General features: G+C 46.5%; 1 protein-coding gene across 5 annotated transcripts in view; it reads right to left on the bottom strand.

Annotated features, from left to right (window-relative positions):
* LOC146201401 (U2 small nuclear ribonucleoprotein auxiliary factor 35 kDa subunit-related protein 2-like) overlaps positions 1-14,834 on the bottom strand; it is an 86,002-nt gene extending 71,168 nt beyond the window's left edge. Inside the window, exons 1-4 of one of the 5 annotated variants that reach the window (XM_084595822.1) lie at positions 14,512-14,834; positions 14,375-14,457; positions 13,688-13,777; positions 11,941-11,992 (exon numbers count right to left, since the gene is read on the bottom strand). In XM_084595822.1, coding sequence (XP_084451948.1) covers positions 11,941-11,992; positions 13,688-13,777; positions 14,375-14,457; positions 14,512-14,546 — 260 coding nt within the window. In that variant the 5' untranslated portion in view covers positions 14,547-14,834. The remainder of the gene's footprint in view (positions 1-11,940; positions 11,993-13,687; positions 13,778-14,374; positions 14,458-14,511) is intronic. The other 4 variants (XM_084595819.1, XM_084595820.1, XM_084595823.1 and 1 more) reach the window with 4 other exon arrangements.
* Positions 14,835-18,940: the final 4,106 nt, after the last annotated feature.

Genomic DNA, 18,940 nt, shown 5'->3' on the forward strand with positions numbered 1-18,940 from the left:
ATATTATTACTTATCGGTATTCGCTGGTCATCAGTGCTGCCTTTAACGTTAGTTGAGGTAGAGGTAAATCCATTTGATCCCCTGTGACAAGCTGGATCTGCACAGCGGCCGCCATGTCGGTACAACCACAATGACTGCAAACGATGCTACCTCTACGGCTGCTGTCATCATGGCCCACCTCGGAACCTTCTGCGGGACCGACGACATTGATGTAGACAACTGGCTAGCCCTATACAAACGCGTGAGCAAGCACAACAGGAGGGATCCCACACTCATGTTCGCAAACATTATATTTTACTTGACTGGGACTGCGCGCGTATGATTTGAAACCCATGAAGATGACCTAACATCTTGGGATATCTGCAAACAGAAGCTCCACAACCTGTTCGGAAAGCCTATTGGTCGCCACCTCGCGGCCAAGAATGTGCTCGCCTCTCGCGCTCAAATGTCAACGGAGTCTTATCTCACTTACATCCAAGACGTCCTATCTCTGTGCCGCAAAGTCGACCAAGGCATGACTGAGGAGGATAAAGTCGGCCATATAGTAAAAGGCATTGCCGACAATGCCTTAAACCTCCTGTTCTGCAGGGATTGTTCCACTGTGGACTCTGTGCTACAGATGTGCAGACGTTTCAAGCAAGCGAAACAGAGGCGCATATACCACTGTTTCGACTGGCTGCCAAACATGGCTGCTAGCTCTTCCTGTACTGGTCATCTGACACCTCAACTGCCTACCAACGACAATACTTTGACACGCATCGTCCACCAAGAGCTTGAGGCAATGACTCCCGCAGCCTCACTATCGTATATGCCCGACAACACCCTGGTTACTATATTCCTCATTCAGGCTGTTGTTCGCCAAGAAGTTGCGAATATGGGCCTCCCTTCTGCCAGCGCCACCGACACCGTGGATTCCGCACCTGCCCCTCCAGTGATTGCTGCTGCGTCATCCAATGAGAGTTTCTCGCCCCGATATCGGTACCGCAATCCAAATGAATAGCGTACCCATGACAATCGCCCCATCTGTTTTACTTGTTCTCGCATTGGTCACATTTCCCGTCACTGCCGTAGCCGCTGGTACATGCCATCTCGCCAGTTCTCCTATGTTGACCGCCACGGGGACTATGCCCCTCGCTATTCCTCACCTCGCCCCGGCCAGACCCCCGGTGCCACTGTCCGTGCTGCCAACCATTCACCATCCCCGTAAGCACGATGTTTGCGTTCTCCTCTTCCTCGCCGCAGTTCGTCACCGTCCTATTCTGACCACTTACCGAAAAACTAACTAATGCAGCTCCCGGAGGTGATGCTGCATTTATGACCCGGACCGAAAAACCTCTGCCGACTCCTGCCCTACAAAATAACCGCTATCGGCATCCTTGTGGATGGAGTTCCCGTTTCTGCTCTCATTGATACAGGTGCCCAACTGTCCGTTCTCAGCTCCTCATTTCGCCAGCCGTCTCGTTCACAGTTCGCGTCGCAAATGGTAGCCCTGCTGCCGTGTTTGGCATGTGTACGCCGCAAGTTACCATTGCTGGCCGTCATGCCCCAGTGTTGTTCGCTGTCCTACACGAACGTTATCCTTGGAATTGACTTTTTAACAGCTCATTCTGCCCTCATTGACTGCTCTACCGGCCTACTTCGCTTGGACTTTCCGCTCTGCTCTGAAGAACCTTCCTTCGGTCAACACAGTTCTGCCGCCTTCCTCCTGAAACTGCCGTTTACATCCCTACGTCGCCATTCCCACCCGTCCCAGACGGCGACTATATCGTGTGCCCCATTACTGATGTCCTGCTGCAGCGGCACGTCACCCTTCCTCATCTAATTGTGACATCTCCCAGAATCGCACCACTCTCCCAGTCCTTAACTTCAGCTTGTCAACTAAAGTTCTGCCCAAGGGAATTTCACTCGCTGCGCTGTCCCCGATGACCGACTGTGCCATTTCAGCTCTGACTACGGATCATCCAACTGCCGTCCCTGCAACCACTCCCTCATCCTCCAAATCGCGCCCTGATCATTTTACTAGCATGATTGCAGCTGATCTCCAACCAGAATGCGACGCTGAGTTACACAAGCTTTTGCTCACCTGCAGTGACCTTTTTGACTTCGATACTTGCTCTTTGGGTCAAACTACAGCTATCAGCCACCGCATTGACACCGGCTGCCCTATCGTGTTTTGCTCACTGGGCATTCAAACGGAGGTCGAGAAGATGTTAGCGAACAATGTAATCGAGCCTTCCAGTAGCCCCTAGGCATCCCCTGTCGTGTTGGTCAAGAAGATAACAGTTGGAGATTCTGCGTTGACTACCGCCATTTGAATAAGATAACCAAAAAAGATGTCTATCGTCTTCCGCGTATCGACGATGTGCTTGATAGTTTGCACAGGGCCAGCTACTTTTCGTCCATCGACCTTTGCTCCGGCTACTGGCAGATCTCTGTCGACGAGAGAGACCGCGAAAGAACAGCGTTCATCACCCGACGGCCTCTACCAATTTAAAGTAATGCCTTTTGACCTTTGCAATGCCCCAGCAACCTTCGAACACATGATGGACTCTTTGCTCAGAGGCTTCAAGTGGTCCACCACTTGTTTGTGTTATCTTGATGACGTAATTGTTTCCTCCTTTACATTTGACACCCATCTCCTTCGCCTTTCTATAATCCTTGGGCTTTTTCACCACGCCGGGCTTCAACTAAACCCCAAGAAGTGCAGCTTCAGTCACTGAGAAATCAAAGTCCTTGGTCAGTTGGTTAATGCTTCCGGTGTTCAGCCTGATCAATGCAATAAAAAGCTGCGCTAATAAGACACGGACGGAGGAAAGACAGGACGCACACAAACGCAGACTGACAACTTTATTTCATGAAGAAAACCAAGGCATATATATGTGATCTCCACTACTATCTAATCACAAAAAAAAAAAAAGAAAGTCATGCGTCCATATGGCTGAAGAAAGTTTTTAGCATCAGCTTCAGCATTTGCGAGCTGCTGAATATCCTCCGCATATCATTTCGAGCGTGTGCGAGAAATTGCTACAGAAAATCAAGTCTGGCAGCAAAAGTAAAGAAGAGAAGCAGTCAGTGAAAATCCACGTAATCCCGTATTTTCATAAAATTTCGTACAATGTCAAGAGAATTGCGAAGAAAGGCAGCATCAACATTGTTTTCTCCGCACCTTGCAAACTCTTGAAGGTGTGTGCGATGATGAAAGAGAATAGGAAGCCTCCCTGCACCATCAAACATGAAAGGAAATTCACAGAATGTGTTTCTTGGATAGTGTACCGCATTCCCCTAAGTTGTGGAAAAGTTTACATAGGCCAAACCGGCAGATGCTTTAATGAAAGAACAAGAGAGCACAAGTTGAATGTGGAGAAAAATAAAACAGGGTTTTTGGCCGAGCACTGTGCTGACTGCAAGAAAGAGAACAAATGGGAATGCGTGCCTTACTTTGAGAGGACGAAGTTTCTGGCCAGGTCGAAAGACAAATGGGAGCGCCTAGTAATTGAAACCTTCTACATTGGCACCACAAGGTTTTGCATCAGCAAGCCCGCTATTTCTTTGTCAGATAAAGAATTTAAGTTTTTGGAAGATCATGTATAGGCTTTGCTTTGGCCTTCTTTCATATGTCTGCGTTGTAGGTGGCGAGTGTCTTTTTTTTTTTTTTTAACGGTCGAATGTCATAGCTTCGCGACTTTTCTTTCTTTTTGTTGTTTTTTGTTGCGGTTGGTATTATTGTTAGACAATTGGTTTTAGCCTGACTTGGTGCCTTTTTTCAGTTTTTATTGTTTCTGACGAGGCTTGTATAAGCTGCTTGTGTGACCTTGTTTTTTGCACCATTTTTCGTTGTCGCAGCCTGAAGATGGTGTTCTGATGTACTATGTTTGCATCACTGTGTTGTATTCGTACATTACCATTTAATGGTTGTTCTGATCATCCGTTAGACTGAGAGACTTTTTGGTTTTGGTTTACTTAGTGGGCCAGCCCTAGTTAAGTTTATCATCTTTGCAGCAGAATTTGCTATTTCGTGTTGATTTAGTGCACGCCACTTCTTCGCCTGCTGTTTTTTTTTTTTGTGATTAGAGAGTAGCGGAGTTTTCTTCATGAAATAAAGTTGTCAGTCTGCGTTTGTGTGCATCCTGCCTTTCCTACGTCCATGTCTTAGTAGCGCAGCTTTTTATTGCATTGAACCATGAACCAACTAGCCCGACAAGTTTTACTTCAGCCTGACTCTGAGAAGATTCGTGCCATCAGAGATTTTCCCACTCCACGTTCATCCAGCGATGTTCGAAGCTTTATTGGCCTATGTTCCTATTTCCGACAATTCGTCCCGAACATCGCAGCCCTTGCTCGTCCGCTCACCCACCTCCTCAAAAAAGACGTTTCATTCTCTCGGGGGCCTGAACAAGTTGCAGCTTTCTCGGAACTTATTGCTGCTCTCACTACTCCACCGGTCTCGGCCCATTTCAACCCATCCGCCAATATTGAACTCTGCACCGATGCAAGTGGTCATGGCATAGGAGCTACACTCGCTCAGCGACAACACGGTCGTACAAGGGTGATTGCGTATGTCAGCCACCTCCTATCAACGCCCGAACAAAATTATTTTGTCACAGAGCGAGAATGCCTGGTGCTTGTTTGGGCTATTACAAAATTCCACCCTTGTTTGCCGCCCTTTTACAGACCATCATGCCTTGTGTTGGCTTTCCTCCCTCAAAGTTCCTACAGGCCGTTTGGGGTGCTGGGCACTTCGATTACAAGAATATACATTTTCCGTCGTGTACAAGTCTGGCCGGCTTCACCAAGATGCAGACTGCTTGTCCCGTCATCCCATCGACTCCCCTACCGACTCTGACGATGACACATGTTTTGTCTGCCTTTTCTAACATTGGATCCTTCGCTGCATTCCATTATCCACCGTCTTACCTCCATCTCTCACTTTATTTGTACTTGACGAGAACACCCTATACCAACGTAATATGCGACCAGATGGCACATCGTTCCCCAACACCTACGTTCCACCATCTTTGAACAGTTCCATGATGCTCCCACGGCTGGCCACCTGGGTGTCTCGCACATACGACAGTCTGCGCCGACATTTCTACTGGCCGGGGCTCTACCGCTCCGTCCAGCAGTACATTGCTGCATGCGAACTGTGTCAGCATCAGAAGAAGCCCACAATTTTGCCTTCAGGTCGTTTGCAGCCGATCCCCATACTGACCGACCCGTTTTCCCGCGAAGGCATTGACGTTCTTGGCCCTTTCCCAGTTTCCGCCTCGGGGAACAAATTGATCGTTGTCGCCACCAATTACGCTACGCGGTACGCTATTACCCGAGCCATCCCGACCAGCTGCGCCACAGACGCTGCTGATTTCCTTCTAGAAAACGTGAGTCTCCATCATGGTGCCCCTCGAGAACTACTAACTGACCGTGACCACTGCTTCCTGTCACGAGTGGTTGATGCCACAAATTCACCACCGCCTATCACCCCCAGGCCAATGACCACACAGAACGTCTAAACCGTACCCTCATAGACATGCTGGCCATGTATGTGTCTGACGACCACAGCGATTGGGACGTTCATCAACCCTTTTGGATTGGGACGTTCATCTACCCTTTGTGACATTCGCCGACAATTCATCTGTCCATTCTACGCCTGGAACTCTCCATTTTATTTGTTATTTGGCCGACACCCGTTACTGCCCTTCGACACCTCACAACCCGCAGCAGACGCCACCAGTACTTACGCCAGTGATGCCGTCGCCTGCGCTCATGATGCCCGCCAGATAGCTCGTGCCAGGCTCTCTGCATCCCAAGACTCCCAAAAATTCCGGTACAACAGCCGCCACCGTGATGCCCACAACACTCCTGGATCTCTTGTCTTGCTGTGGCTCCCGTGCCGACGAGTTGGCTTGTGTGAAAAACTTTTGCCCCGTTACACAGACCCTTACAGAGTTTTGCGCCCCGTGACCGACGTCACATATGAAGCTGAATCTGTGCCTCCGCAATCTTCGTCCAGAAAGCCATCCTCCGAAATAGTGCATGTGTCCCGTCTGAAGCCCTATTATGCATGTTCTGTTTCACTAACGTAGAACGCACCGGGACTGTGCTTTTCCCGCAGGGGGGTAGTGTTATTGAGCGGTATTCGCTGGTCGTACTGAGGATAAAGAAGTGCGACAGACTCGCAGAAGACGACGACACTGAGGATGGTGAGATCGGTGCTGCCTTTAGCGTTAGTTGTGTGGACAGCTATCGGACTGAATATCTTCCCCATAAAAACATGACACAGCCAAACCCAGGTTGCACTTATTTATGCCAGCAGAAGACCCACTCCTTCTGTAAATGTGTCCACACTTTCACCCATGTTTGCGCCTCCAACAGGTCATGGCTGAAATGATTTCACTTAAAACAGTTACCAACGTGTGCAAGTTTTTACTTTGCTTATCCAAACTCTAACAAGTTTTTTTCCAGCTTTGCAGTGTAGCTGATTCAAACCTGTCACGAGAGAGAGTAAAATACTGGACCTAAGAAAGTCACGTTAATTGGCACTTGAGAGAAGATGAGGCCAAAAAGGAGGTGTAAGAAGAAGAACATGGTATGCGATGACATGGACAGGGGAGGAACGTTCTAGGTGCACATGCTGGTGCACGGCCACGGGCTGCTGTAGTAGGTGTTCGTTCATGAGGCCTACAGACCAGGGTGGCCCCCCCGGCTGAAGCCAAAAAAGAGGTGTAAGAAGAAGAACATGGTATGCGATGACATGGACAGGGGAGGAACGTTCTAGGTGCACATGCTGGTGCACGGCCACCGGCTGCTGTAGGAGGTGTTCGTTCATGAGGCCTACAGACCAGGGTGGTCCCCACCGGCTGATGCACCGATCTTGTGGATCACAACGCTGACCCCATCTTCAGAATGCAGGCCCTGTGTCAACGCCAACTCAGCCAGCAGCTGTTGCAACCTCCGAGGCCTCGTCATCAGTACGAGGACACTCCAACGCCGACATCCAGCTAAGGCGATGTGGCAGCACCGGCTCCCTTCACCTGGTCCTCCTCAATGCTCCTCTAGTGGAACAGTGGTGCCCCTTGAGACAAGGTACCACCTGGGTTTTTGTCCGTAATCCGCATCCGAAATAGTGTACGAACCACCCGCATTTGGTAACACAACGATATGAGTGTGACTTTGTGGATTATGCGTGAGGACCATTAGTGTGGTAGGACCGCAGTGTTTTCTGGGGCTGAATTACACACCGCTCACTGTCACAAACCGCTCGCAATGCCCTGCTCCTATTGGTCAGCCCTGAGCGGCAGACATACTGAATTTTTTCGTTACCACCGAGTCACCGGTGAGTGCGTTTTACGTCATGAAACGACTTATGTGATGATGTTGCACACGCACTGAATTGTGACTGAAATTGTGAGCGCAGCGGAGTAGGCACAAACCGCTCACAAGGTTTGTGAGCGAAAATGGTGGCTGTTTGTTTACCTCGAGAAACGCCAACAGTGGCATCAACGCGATCTACGACGAAGGACAGCGCACGGAGACTCGCTTGCTGGACGAGCAGTCCAACGATGTACAACTTGGGAACTGGCTGAAATGGGAGTAGCTTTACGAACGGAGGCTTGCCAGCAAATGCGTCGTCAATGCGGTGGCATGCACACCACGTTTTTTTGCTACCGGAGGCTTCCAACTTCAGTTGGGATCATAATAGTTTTGGCATCCTACTGGTCAGCAAGTGCATGCACCAATAGCGGAAGCCATCGAGCGGCACGCTGATTGCCGTCAAGGCGCTGTGGGGAGACACTCAACCAAGTCACAAAGCAAGAAGATCAACGCTGTGAAAACGGCTATAGTGAGTAGACGTCGGCTTTTTTTAACTGCATGTGTCCGTCTACGAGTTCTGAAGGTCATAGTAAACTTGTACTGTGCCTGTTTTTCCTCAGATTGTGATAAGGTCAATGCAACTACGACGCCTACATGCGCATTCTGCTGGCCGTGGACCCTCGCTGCCTGGAATCTTACCATGTACGACGCGCGTTCATCTGGCGATACTCCTGCATGCCTAAATAGGGACATACATCTGCAGGGTGCAACTTCTTCCTGGGTAAGTTTTAAAGAAGCCCTCTCGGTCATTGAACGCCTAGATTATATGTATTGAGCCGAGTATCAGAGCGGCAAAAGCAGCTAGTTATTTGTCTTTGTTTATGAAGTTTAACGTCCCAAAGCGACTCAGGCTACGGGAGACGCTGCAGAGAACGACTCCAGAAATTTCAACAACCGAGGGCTCTCTTTTCAGCTTGCGCTGTACACGGGCATCTTGCTTTTCTCCTCCATCAAAAAGCGGCCTCCGCAGACGGGATTCTATCCCGCATCCTTGGGCAAGGTAGTAGAGTGTCCTAATCACTGTACCACTGTGTACGGCCGCACAACAGGTGATTATTTAGGGTTTACATCTATTGCATTTGCTGCCTAAGAAACCGTGATGCTTGTGTTATGAAGACAATCAGCACATTGTTTATGTCAATGCAACGCTACAGGGCTGTCCTTACAACGGTACACACTAATGTTTAGCAAAGTAAAATAAAACAAGTGTAAATATCACAGATGTATTGTTGAGGCAACATGTCAATAGCGTTTATTGCACAATACATGCAATTGTGACTACATGCGACCACACACGTGAAAATAACAAAGTAGCTAAATAAAGCGATTTCTTTCTCTGTGAACAAATTAAACGGAGCATAAAAATCACAGCTCCTGCTTTTGACCCAAACTAAACAATCAACAATCAACTGAATGTGAACGGTACGGAGCAACAGCAATGGAATATCAAGAAACGAGCCCGATGTGATCAGCGTCCACTGTTTCCAGGGGGAGTCTGTGGTGATGGATCATCATGCTGGCTTTCGTTTTTCGTTCTACACAAATGCGGCTGATAGCTCTTGCATGGTAGCTGCCATCTACCTTACTGCACTTGCCAGCTTTCCTTGTTGGTAGCCGTCATAGTCATCTTGTACATTTTTCAGATACAAAACCACCGATCATATACCTTCCCCGCATGAATCTTGCCATAGATAGCAAGCACCGATGAACGACACAGTTGTCTTGGTCGATTTTCGTGCTTTTACCAAGTTGATCACTGCAGGCCTTTATTGCCTTCAATCAGACCTTCAATCAGACTTTTTTTGGCTACTAACTACATCCGCACAGGAGCTCTTTGAAAGCCGCCATGAGCATGCTTTGAAGATTTAATTGCAAAAGTTTCTAGTTCTGCTTGATGTTATTGGGTTTTAAAAATCATCATCAGCCTGATTATACCCACTGCAGGGCGAAGACCTCTCCCATATTTCTCCAATTAACCCGGTTCTGTGCTAGCGAACCCCTGCGAACTTCTTAACCTCATCCACTCACCTAACTTTCTGCCGCCCCCTGCTACGCTTTTCTTCCATTGGAATCCAGTTTGTTACCCTAAGCGACCATCGGTTATCCTCTCTTCGCACTACATGTCCTGCCCATGCCCATTTTTTCTTCTTGATTGCCACTAGAATGTCAGTAACTTGAGTTATTTCTCTGACCCACTCTGCATGCTTTCTATCTCTTAATGTTACCCCTACCATTTTTCGTTCCATAGCCCTCTGCATTGTCCTCAACTTAAGTAGAACCCTCTTGGTTAGCCTCCACGTTTCAGCCCCCTAGGTGAGTACAGGTAAGATGCAACTGTTGTATACTTTCCTCTTGAGCGATACTGGTAAGCTGCTAGTCATAATCTGCAAGTGCTTGCCAAATGCGCTCCATCCCAATCTTATTCTTCTTGTTATTTCCTTTTCATGGTCCGGACCTGCGATTATTGCCTGTCCTAAGTAGACATATTCGCCTACTACTTCCAGTACTTCGCTACCTAACGTAAACTGCTGTTCCTTCCCGAGGCTGTTGAACATTACCTTGGTCTTCTGCAAACTGATTTTCAAGCCCACCTTTCTACTTTTCCTGTCTAGGTCATCAGTCATTATTTGCAGTTCATCCCCCGAGTTGCTTAGCAAGGGAATGTCATCAGCAAATCGCAGATTACTGAGGTATTCTCCATCTACCCTTATCCCTAACTGCTCCCATTACAAGTCTCTTAATACTTCCTCTAAGCAAGCTGTGAATAGTAGTGGGGAGATCGTGTCTCCTTGCCTAGCACCTTTCTTAATGGGAATTTTGTTACTTTCTTTATGCAGAACTATGGTTGCTGTGCAGGCACTATATATATCTTCCAGTACTTTCACGTATGGCTCGTCTACCCCCTGATTTCGCAATGCCTGCATCACCACCGAGGTTTCTATTGAGTCAAATGCTTTTTCGTAATCAATGAATGCTATGTTATATTGGTTATATTCCGAGCATTTTTCTATCACCTGGTTGATGGTATGGATATGATCGATAGTAAAGTACAGTTTTCGAAAACCTGCTTGATGCTTTGCTTGATTGCAGTCTAAAGTTATCCTGATTCTATTACCGATTACCTTAGTAAATACCTTATACGTAACAGACAGTAAGCTAACTGGTCTGTAATATTTAAGGTCCTTAGCGTCCCCTTTCTTATGAATAAGGATAATGTTTGCATTCTTCCATGGTTCCGGTACCGTCGATGACATCAGGCACTGCGTATACAGGGTGGCCAGTTTTTCTAGCACGATATCCCCCCTGTCATTCAACAAATCTATAGTTATCTGATCCTCTCCAGCTTAAAGCAAGGTTTTAAAAATAGTTTCTTGCAAAGATAAAACTTTGTTCATTTTATTTATTGCGCCGTTTCACAAAAAGTTGGGAGACGGTCCCTTGTCGAGCTCGGCCATGGTTGTGGCAATGATGTAGCAATAGAATTGGCCACGGAACGGGCGCTTCAGGGGCAGAGCCATGCTATAAGTCACTGGTAATTGGACGATTTCGTGATCTGTCACGATTGATGTCTCAAGGTCACGTCATAGTCACATCAGTTTGATGCCACACTCGCAAACTTGTGAGTGAAATTGTGAGCGGTACGTAATTCGACCCCTGTTGCGTTATTTTCGTGTATGTGCTGTGGGGCTCCGCAGCCCCTTTTAGTGTCTCAAACCGCGTGCGCTTTTTCCTATTTGTATTGGTGTTTGTGCGAGTGTGCATGAGCAAGCTTCGGGCGGCATGTTAGCGGCGAAAGGACGAGGGTAGATAAGCGCGTCAAAAGCAAGGCTCGGGACTTTTTTGCCCGGCAGGAGGCCAGCGAGCGTCATGGGCCAGCGGGATGTGCACGGATGACAAAAGGAAAACCTGTGAGACAAAGACGAAAGCAGTGCCTGCAGAAATGGCCTAGGCGTATTTGCGCGAGTTGCTGCCACGCGAGGAGCAATGTTTCTTGTGCCGCCGCTAGTGCTTTGACCCTATTGTACGCCCTATTCACACCGCAGTGTTTCGTTTTGCCGTGGAAAGCCCTGACCCTCGGTCTGTTTTATCCTTGGTAGTCTATTGCCGTACGCGTCGACAGCATGTTTTCAGCGCAGAGGTGTTTCTTTTGTTTGTCGTTTCTTTTTATTGAATGCTTTTCCGTTTATCCGGAAATAAACCGGTGTTTTTAAAAGAGAGTGGATTTGTCACTCGTCGGGCGAGACCATGGCTCAGGACCCCTTTCTGAAGGCCTTCAGTGCAGTGCACTGTTTTGTTTGTTGTTCAGTCATAGACAAAGTGTGACGTCTTGAGTTTCCCCTTCGAAGCCTACTCTCTACTTTTTAAGCTTGCAAACACAAAGCGCTTACCATTCTACACCGTAAGCACATTTCTGTATGTGACAAAACCCAATTTCCACCTCAATTTGAGAGCAAATGCCTGCCCCTTTCATGATACACAGAATACAAAAGAGAGAAGAATGACAACAAATCATCACTGTGAAGTCAAACAATGTGTGCAGCAAAGCGATGTCGTAAGCTCCACTGCACTCACCGCTCCTGCTCGTGATGCTCCTCCTGTCCTGGTGATACTGGGGCCTCAGGCGCTGCACAGAGAAGACCAAGAATAAACTTGCGGGCAATTGGAAAGTAGAATGCTGTCGCTCTCCATACCGGGTGCGCCATAATTACCTGCGTTTTATGTTCGTGTTCACAATTTTCAGATCATGGCACGCCCTAGTCAGCACAGACCCGCAATCCTGTCACTGAGGGATGCTGCACACACGAATTCCGAGATAGCTAAACTTCTCAAAATTCACCGCAAGATTGTTCATCACACTTTGCAGCAGGGCACACTTCAGGACCAACCCCGCAGTGGTCGTCCTGTCATGGTGGTCACTCCTCGCCTTAAAAAAAAATTGTGAAGAAAAGTATTAAATGACAGCCACGATGCAGCATGAGAAGCTGAATGTGTCAAATTGTTCGACAGGACTTGAAAATGTTCCCCTACAAGCTGCAAAAGAGACATGGTCTGACGGAGGCACAGAGGGAGAGAAGGCTAAAAAAATGCCGGCTGCTTTTGGCACGGGCCGCGAAGGGGGAGCACATGACGACGGTCTTCACCGATGAGAAAATTTTTACGGTGGAGGCACATCAGAACCCCCAGAATTCCCGGGTACTTGCGCCGACGGTGCAGCTTGCTGATGCAGCTAGTCGCAAAATTTCACGGAACTCCCATCTGGCATCTGAGATGGTTTGGGCAGGGTTGTCAGCCACTGGACACACTCTTGCTTTTGTGCCAAAAGGAGGGAAGATTGACACAAACACATACCTTAAGAAAATTCTCGAGCCCCATCTACTGCCTTGGACTAAGTCCCACTTCGGCAAACAGTCTTGGACTCTGCAGCAGGACGGCACCCCAGCGCACAAATAAAAAAAGAGCCACCAGTGGTGTCGAACTCATGTGCCTGACTTCATTCCGGCTGAAGAATGGCTGGCAAACTTGCCTGACCTGAACCCCATGGATTTCTGTGTAAGGGAGATTCTTCAAAAAAAGGCTTGCTCTTCAGCACACCACCGTTGCAGCACTAAAAAGATCGCTGGAGCAAGAATTGGAGAAAATTCCCCAAGATACCCTGCAGGCTGCTATTAAAGGTACCCGGAACGCTTAAGGGCCGCGATAAAGGCCAAGGGCGGCCATATTGAATAAAAGTTTGCAAGTTGCATCCCTAAGATATAGGGCAAACGTTTCGTAAAATATTTGTGAGAATTGTTCCCTCTCAGCCAATATATTGTTATGTAGGTTCGACACGACCTGACGCCAGATCTCCGCAGCGGCCGTCACCTCGGAACAGTCACGATGACAACCGACGCGGCTCCATCTATCCCGCACCTCCACCAAGATGTTACCAGGATGTATTTAAAGTAACTTGTGCTGCGATGGGTGGAACTTGGAGCAAAGACTTCAGCGGCCGGGCAGCATCCACTCTGTCAGCGCCGTCGTCTTTCAGAACACTTTGTCGTCCACGCGTTCCTCGGTCGTCGTCTGTGAGCACACCACTTCATCGGTCATGCGTTTCCCGGTAAAAATATGAACCATAACTCACGTGACAGTATTTATGGCACACCCGGTATGCCTAACTGCACAGGTTACTGTCAGCGACCAGCGAACCTCATCATGCCTTTATGTATTAATATCAGCACAGCACAGCAAACAACACAACTAAGACATGAGGACACACAAGTTGTGTAGCTTGCGGTGTTGCACTGATATTAATATATAATGGAGCATCAACTCTTACCCACTCTATTCCATGACCTATAGAAGGTGCCACTGGAAATCCAATATGGCTGCCCGAAGGGTGGTCCAGCTAGTCGGCGGCAGTGCTGCGCTGGCATTGAAATTGTTATGAGTTTGCACTATTTCGTCACTCGCAATTTATGCTCTTTTGTGTTGTAAGCGTACAAGCATTTTGTGCGCGTGCATTAAAGTGCAGTAGAAACTGACCAATGGCTGGGCTGCTAGGGCTTGGAGCGGCAGGTACGACTTGTATTGAGGCGGCAGAGACACATGCGCCGCAAACAAGAGGGATACCGAGAAATTCTACGCCTCTTCGCATTTCAACATAAAGTCATGGCATTGTAGGTGGCCCTGCTTTTCACTTTAACTAGACAGGCAAAATGTACATAATCATGGCGCTGTAAAGTGACAGTGATGCTCTACAGGGCTCGTTTCAGCCCATGCCGTTTCTTTGCTTTGTTTCCAGTGTGGTACCTTCGTTCCACGAAGGTACCACACTGGAAACAAAGCAAAATTCAACGGATCACGTAACCACTAAGCTAGAGTGGAAGTATGAGCGCTTGTCACCGCTTCAGAGTAAAACAAATGGGTGTGCTTCATTGCAAGTGACGCCAGATGCAGCTACTTCGTTTCAAGCCAGTGCAGTTCCCAAACATTTTTTTGCTCGCCTTTCCGAAAGTTCTCCCACCTGGCGGGCCCCTCTCCTGTGCGGCCTTCTGTCGAATCCTCTTGCGGCGGAGCTTTTTCAGCTGAGCCCGGAAGCGCTTGTGGCTGCAACAGGTTATCATCAGCATCGTGTGAAACCGCGTCACGCGCTTTACTCACCTCATCTTTACCGCTGGGGCCTCGCACATCTGCATATGAGCAGACGTCCTACCAAATATCGCCGTTGCAGACGCGTACGTAGAAATCCGGATTCCGGCGGCAACTTGGAGTCTTTTGCAGTGTTGCCAATTGCCAGTGAGCAAAAGTCGCTAGATGGCAGCATGAAAGTGGCTAAAATTGTTTACGACACTTGTACATAGACCTTGGAACTTCTGTGGAACATATTAAAAGAAGAAGGTATCGGAAGGTGCAGGAAATATACCGAGATAACAAACTAGAAATTACATGGGAAGGGATAAGAAGTACGGAAGCATAGAGTTAATACAAAGACTTTAGGCGGAGACTGGTGACACGCACCGTGGCACCAGTAAAACGCTGCTGCCACGCACAAAATACGTCACCCTACGTCATCATAAACTAAGCAAAAGAAAAAATGTGCGCAACAGCAAGTGAAACATTTATAATACTTATTTATAACTTAAAATTGTGGCTTAAAATAAGTTATTGTTCATTTTCTTAATAATTTTAACTTATGTAGGTATCGGCGGCGTTGGCGCGTTGGTCATGGCGTTGGTCGCGCACTTGTACTCATGGCTTATTTCCATGCCTATTTCAGTCGAAGCGTTTCGGGTACTCATATATCAAATCCTCCTCGCTAATCTCCAGGATTTGAGAAATCCGCGCTTGGTTGCTACAATCAAGCACGGAGTTTGGACGCGCTTGATTGGGACGTACAGTTGCAGACGAAGTTTTTCTCGTGTAGAGCAATTCGCTCTGGGCTTCGGGTTCGGCTGTGCATTGTGCGCTTCATTCGACGCAAGGGAATTAGGCTCCCCGTGGGCTGCTTATCTCGTTGTTCTGCCGAAAGTATTCCGCCTTCAAATGCGCAGTTGGTGCAGTGTTCTGTTCCATAGCTCTAAAGCTGTACGTTATGGCACTGCATTTATTTACCTCCGAATTCCTTTTTTGCAGTCAGCTAGGCTACGCGTTTGCAATTAATAATTCAGTGTTTACTGTATCTGATAGAGACAGGAAATACAGGCTGTATGGCCGGTTAATATCGCTTGTCAGAAAGAAACTGCAGGCAGCAACAGCTGGGGAATATTCGAGGTTGCTTTGGTTGCCTTTGGTACTTATATGAAACTATATATGTATGACCGCGAACTGGGTTTGCATTATGGCTCAGCAGTGTGGCTGATCAATCTGTAAGTCAGAAAAAACGGTACATAATACAAACTCCTGTTTTTGGAAGGTGCAGTTGTGCCCTGTATCTCAATTAACTCAGCAGTTTTCGTGGAGCCTCCCCGCCCATACTTCTATAGTTTCCATCTTTCAGAGATTTGTTCAAGTCAGTGCAGTGGCATCGTCTTTTGACTTGTTATTATGTGAAAGTTGCGATATGGGCAGTATGGTATGGGCGATATGGGCAGTCAAGAAAAAAATGATTTTCAGTTGAGGTTCGCAGTTGCAAAATTTCTAAATATGCTTTTGGCACAGACTCGAAGCACCAGTTTGAATAAATTGAACATTCCAATTAGGCAGTTCAGCTAGGCACTATAGTTCAGCTAAGGCTTCCAGTTTTAATGCTTATTTTGCTGGCACTGACCTGAAATGGCCTAGCCCATTGGACCCTCCTCTTGCATTCAGTGGCAGATCTCCATGGAGTCAGAGTTATTTCGTTTAATCACAACTTGTGTGGTTATAGAAATTATGCAAACTACACAGCAGTTTAAGTTGTAACATTTTTTTATTGAATGTTCAACAGGGCCTTCCAATTGAATGTTCCGAAGTAAGTGCCAATCAGAAGTAGAGAAACCATTTGAGCTACCTGATTACATTCACAAGTCCAGCTGGCATGTCTTAATCTATTTCATTCCTAATAGACACTTGGTGTCTTTTATCCTGGGGTAAATTGGCAGCACACTTGGCAAAGTTACTGTTCAAAAGCAATTAAATTACATTACCAATTACTTGCTAAGCCTTAAAAATATAATGAAATTGCTAAATACTGCTCCCAAAAAGTAATGACATTACCATTACTTCCGCAGAGCAAATTCCTTCTCATTAATTACTGTCTGGATTTCATCTGTATATAAATAAGTAAAGCTTGTGAACAAAACCTCTCCAAACACTAGAGCACATTCTTTCATCTTCTCATCTTCCTGCCAAATTCTATCCAGTAAGACTATTCCCTCCCCTTTTCCTACAGAACAGGCTATTAAAAATATAAGACAATGGCAACAAAAACAATCGTGGTCAAACCCGCCGTGAACATTTCCGCCTGTCTCTTCCCCCAAACCCCTTGTTTGCCCGTGATGGCAAGTGTAACCAGGCGCCACTGTGCCTATAGCCAGTATGCAACAGTGAGTGCTACTGCACACTTTCAACTAGTTTTGACCTTCTACCATTTTGCGCCATCTGTCACTTCGATGGACCCTCAACGCCTTAGATGTATACCTTCTGCTTAGAGAATGGTTGTGATCCGGAGAAACAGGGCAGGTCTGAGGCCTTGAACATGTAGTTCTACTCAATTCTGTCTTTTTTTGCTTATCATGATCACTGTGGGACAGGCTTGCTGCATGTCATTACTGCTTTCTTGGCATCGTACCGGGAGTACATAGTATGAAGTATAGAAACAGCAGTGAGTCACTTTAATAAAAGTAATTTTGAAATGAATGAATTACTTTCAGTGCTTAAAGTCTGGCTCTATCAGAGACTCTAGAAATTTGAGCGCAATTGTTGAGGAGGAACTAAGAGGGTGAGAGAAAGGGCTGGCGGCCTTTGCACATGTTTCTATTTAAATGAGAGAAATTATATATATATATATATATATATATATATATATATATATTAAGGAGGTTTTTGTGATCATTTTATGACATGCACCTGAAAAAGTGATCCCTGCACTCTGCCAGCATGATCGATGATCTGTGATGTAAAGCAGCTTATAGTGAAACAACAAAGTGTCAGCACTTGTAACATATGCAGTATTTCTTTAAAGCACTTTATATAGAAAGTACAATCTTAATTGCACATTAAATGTAAAATCAACTAAGAAAAAAATATATATGCTATAATTTTTACACTTCAAGTGAACGCAATGAAAATTAGCAAAAAATATTGTAACAGCTACCAGCTTGGTTTGTCTAGTGACAAGTGCATCATCTGAATAATATTGCATGAGCATATTGACAATTTGCTCAGCTAGTACCAAAACACAGTGCGAACCGGCAAAACCGAAGAGATGGCATGTGAAAATACCTTAATTAGTTCCAGCCTCTGTGTAAAGGGACTAACTTTTGTTTTCTTCATCACAGGTTTTAGAAAATTCGAATTCTTACTAAAATTAAGTAATAATTCTTACAAAAACTTGCTGCAAAATTTTTTAACAATCATAAGCATTCTCTGATTGCCACTGAAAAGAATAAAATTCGAGGACACTTTGGCGACTAAAGTGATGAAAGGCGAAAGCCTGAGTGCTGCATTCTGCTACGCGACTGTTGCGCATGTAGCGATGAGTGCTGCTACAAGTAAAGCGAGTGACTACTCTTTCACATTCTGCAAGTGCATTTATTCAGTGCATTCTGCTTGGCAGCGCAGTGACAAGATCGCGCTCCTTGTATCTTTGCAGTTGTTCTACATTTACTGTTGTGGGGTTGATTTTACCAGGTGTGTGGCATTAATTAGTAATTATGAATGAATTAGGCATTAATGTGTAATTAGTAATGAAATAAACAATAAGTCATTTATTTGCAGTTAGCCATTAATTGATTAGTAAACAGTCATTGATTGCCATATGGCCATATAAGCCACGCATTCGTGCATACTGTGGTGGTGCTCTGTGATTGGTCGAGACCTCCATGATGTCATCCTGTCTCGGCCGATCAGAGCTGCCGCAAAAGTGTGATACTTTGGTTGACGACAACGATGAGGCAATAAAGGCCTTTGCCAAACGGATGCACCTGCTTCATATTCGTGCAGTGCTGGACACCGGATATATTCAAGTGCGGGGGGTCTCAGACCTCTCGTAAAAACTGATGAGGGTTCTCGGACACAATGACACCCCCCTGACTTTAAGTGATAATCTTATCATGTATCTAAAATAATAATGTGAGCTATTGCACCTTTATTGTAATGCTAGTGTAGTGCATCTGGCAAGTATATTCCCACTGAAATCAGGGCTAGTAGCTGGTAATCGATATGCCTCCAAGAGCAAGTGTATGATACCTTGCTTGTGACCATTGATGAGATAGAAACTTCAAAAAGGCTTGAAATAGAATCTAAGACAGCAGCAAAGGTAGGAAGAGAGCCTAGTGGATTAGTGAACCAGCAGGAGCTCAAAGGCAAGATATCCAACAGTTAGTTGTAAAGGAATAAATTACAGAAAAAGATATGTAACAAGGGGACCCAGATAGCCAGGTGGGCTGGT

This window comes from Amblyomma maculatum, chromosome 2 (assembly GCF_055883805.1).
Source record: "Amblyomma maculatum isolate TAMU_Amacu chromosome 2, ASM5588380v1, whole genome shotgun sequence".
NCBI lineage: Eukaryota > Metazoa > Arthropoda > Arachnida > Ixodida > Ixodidae > Amblyomma > Amblyomma maculatum.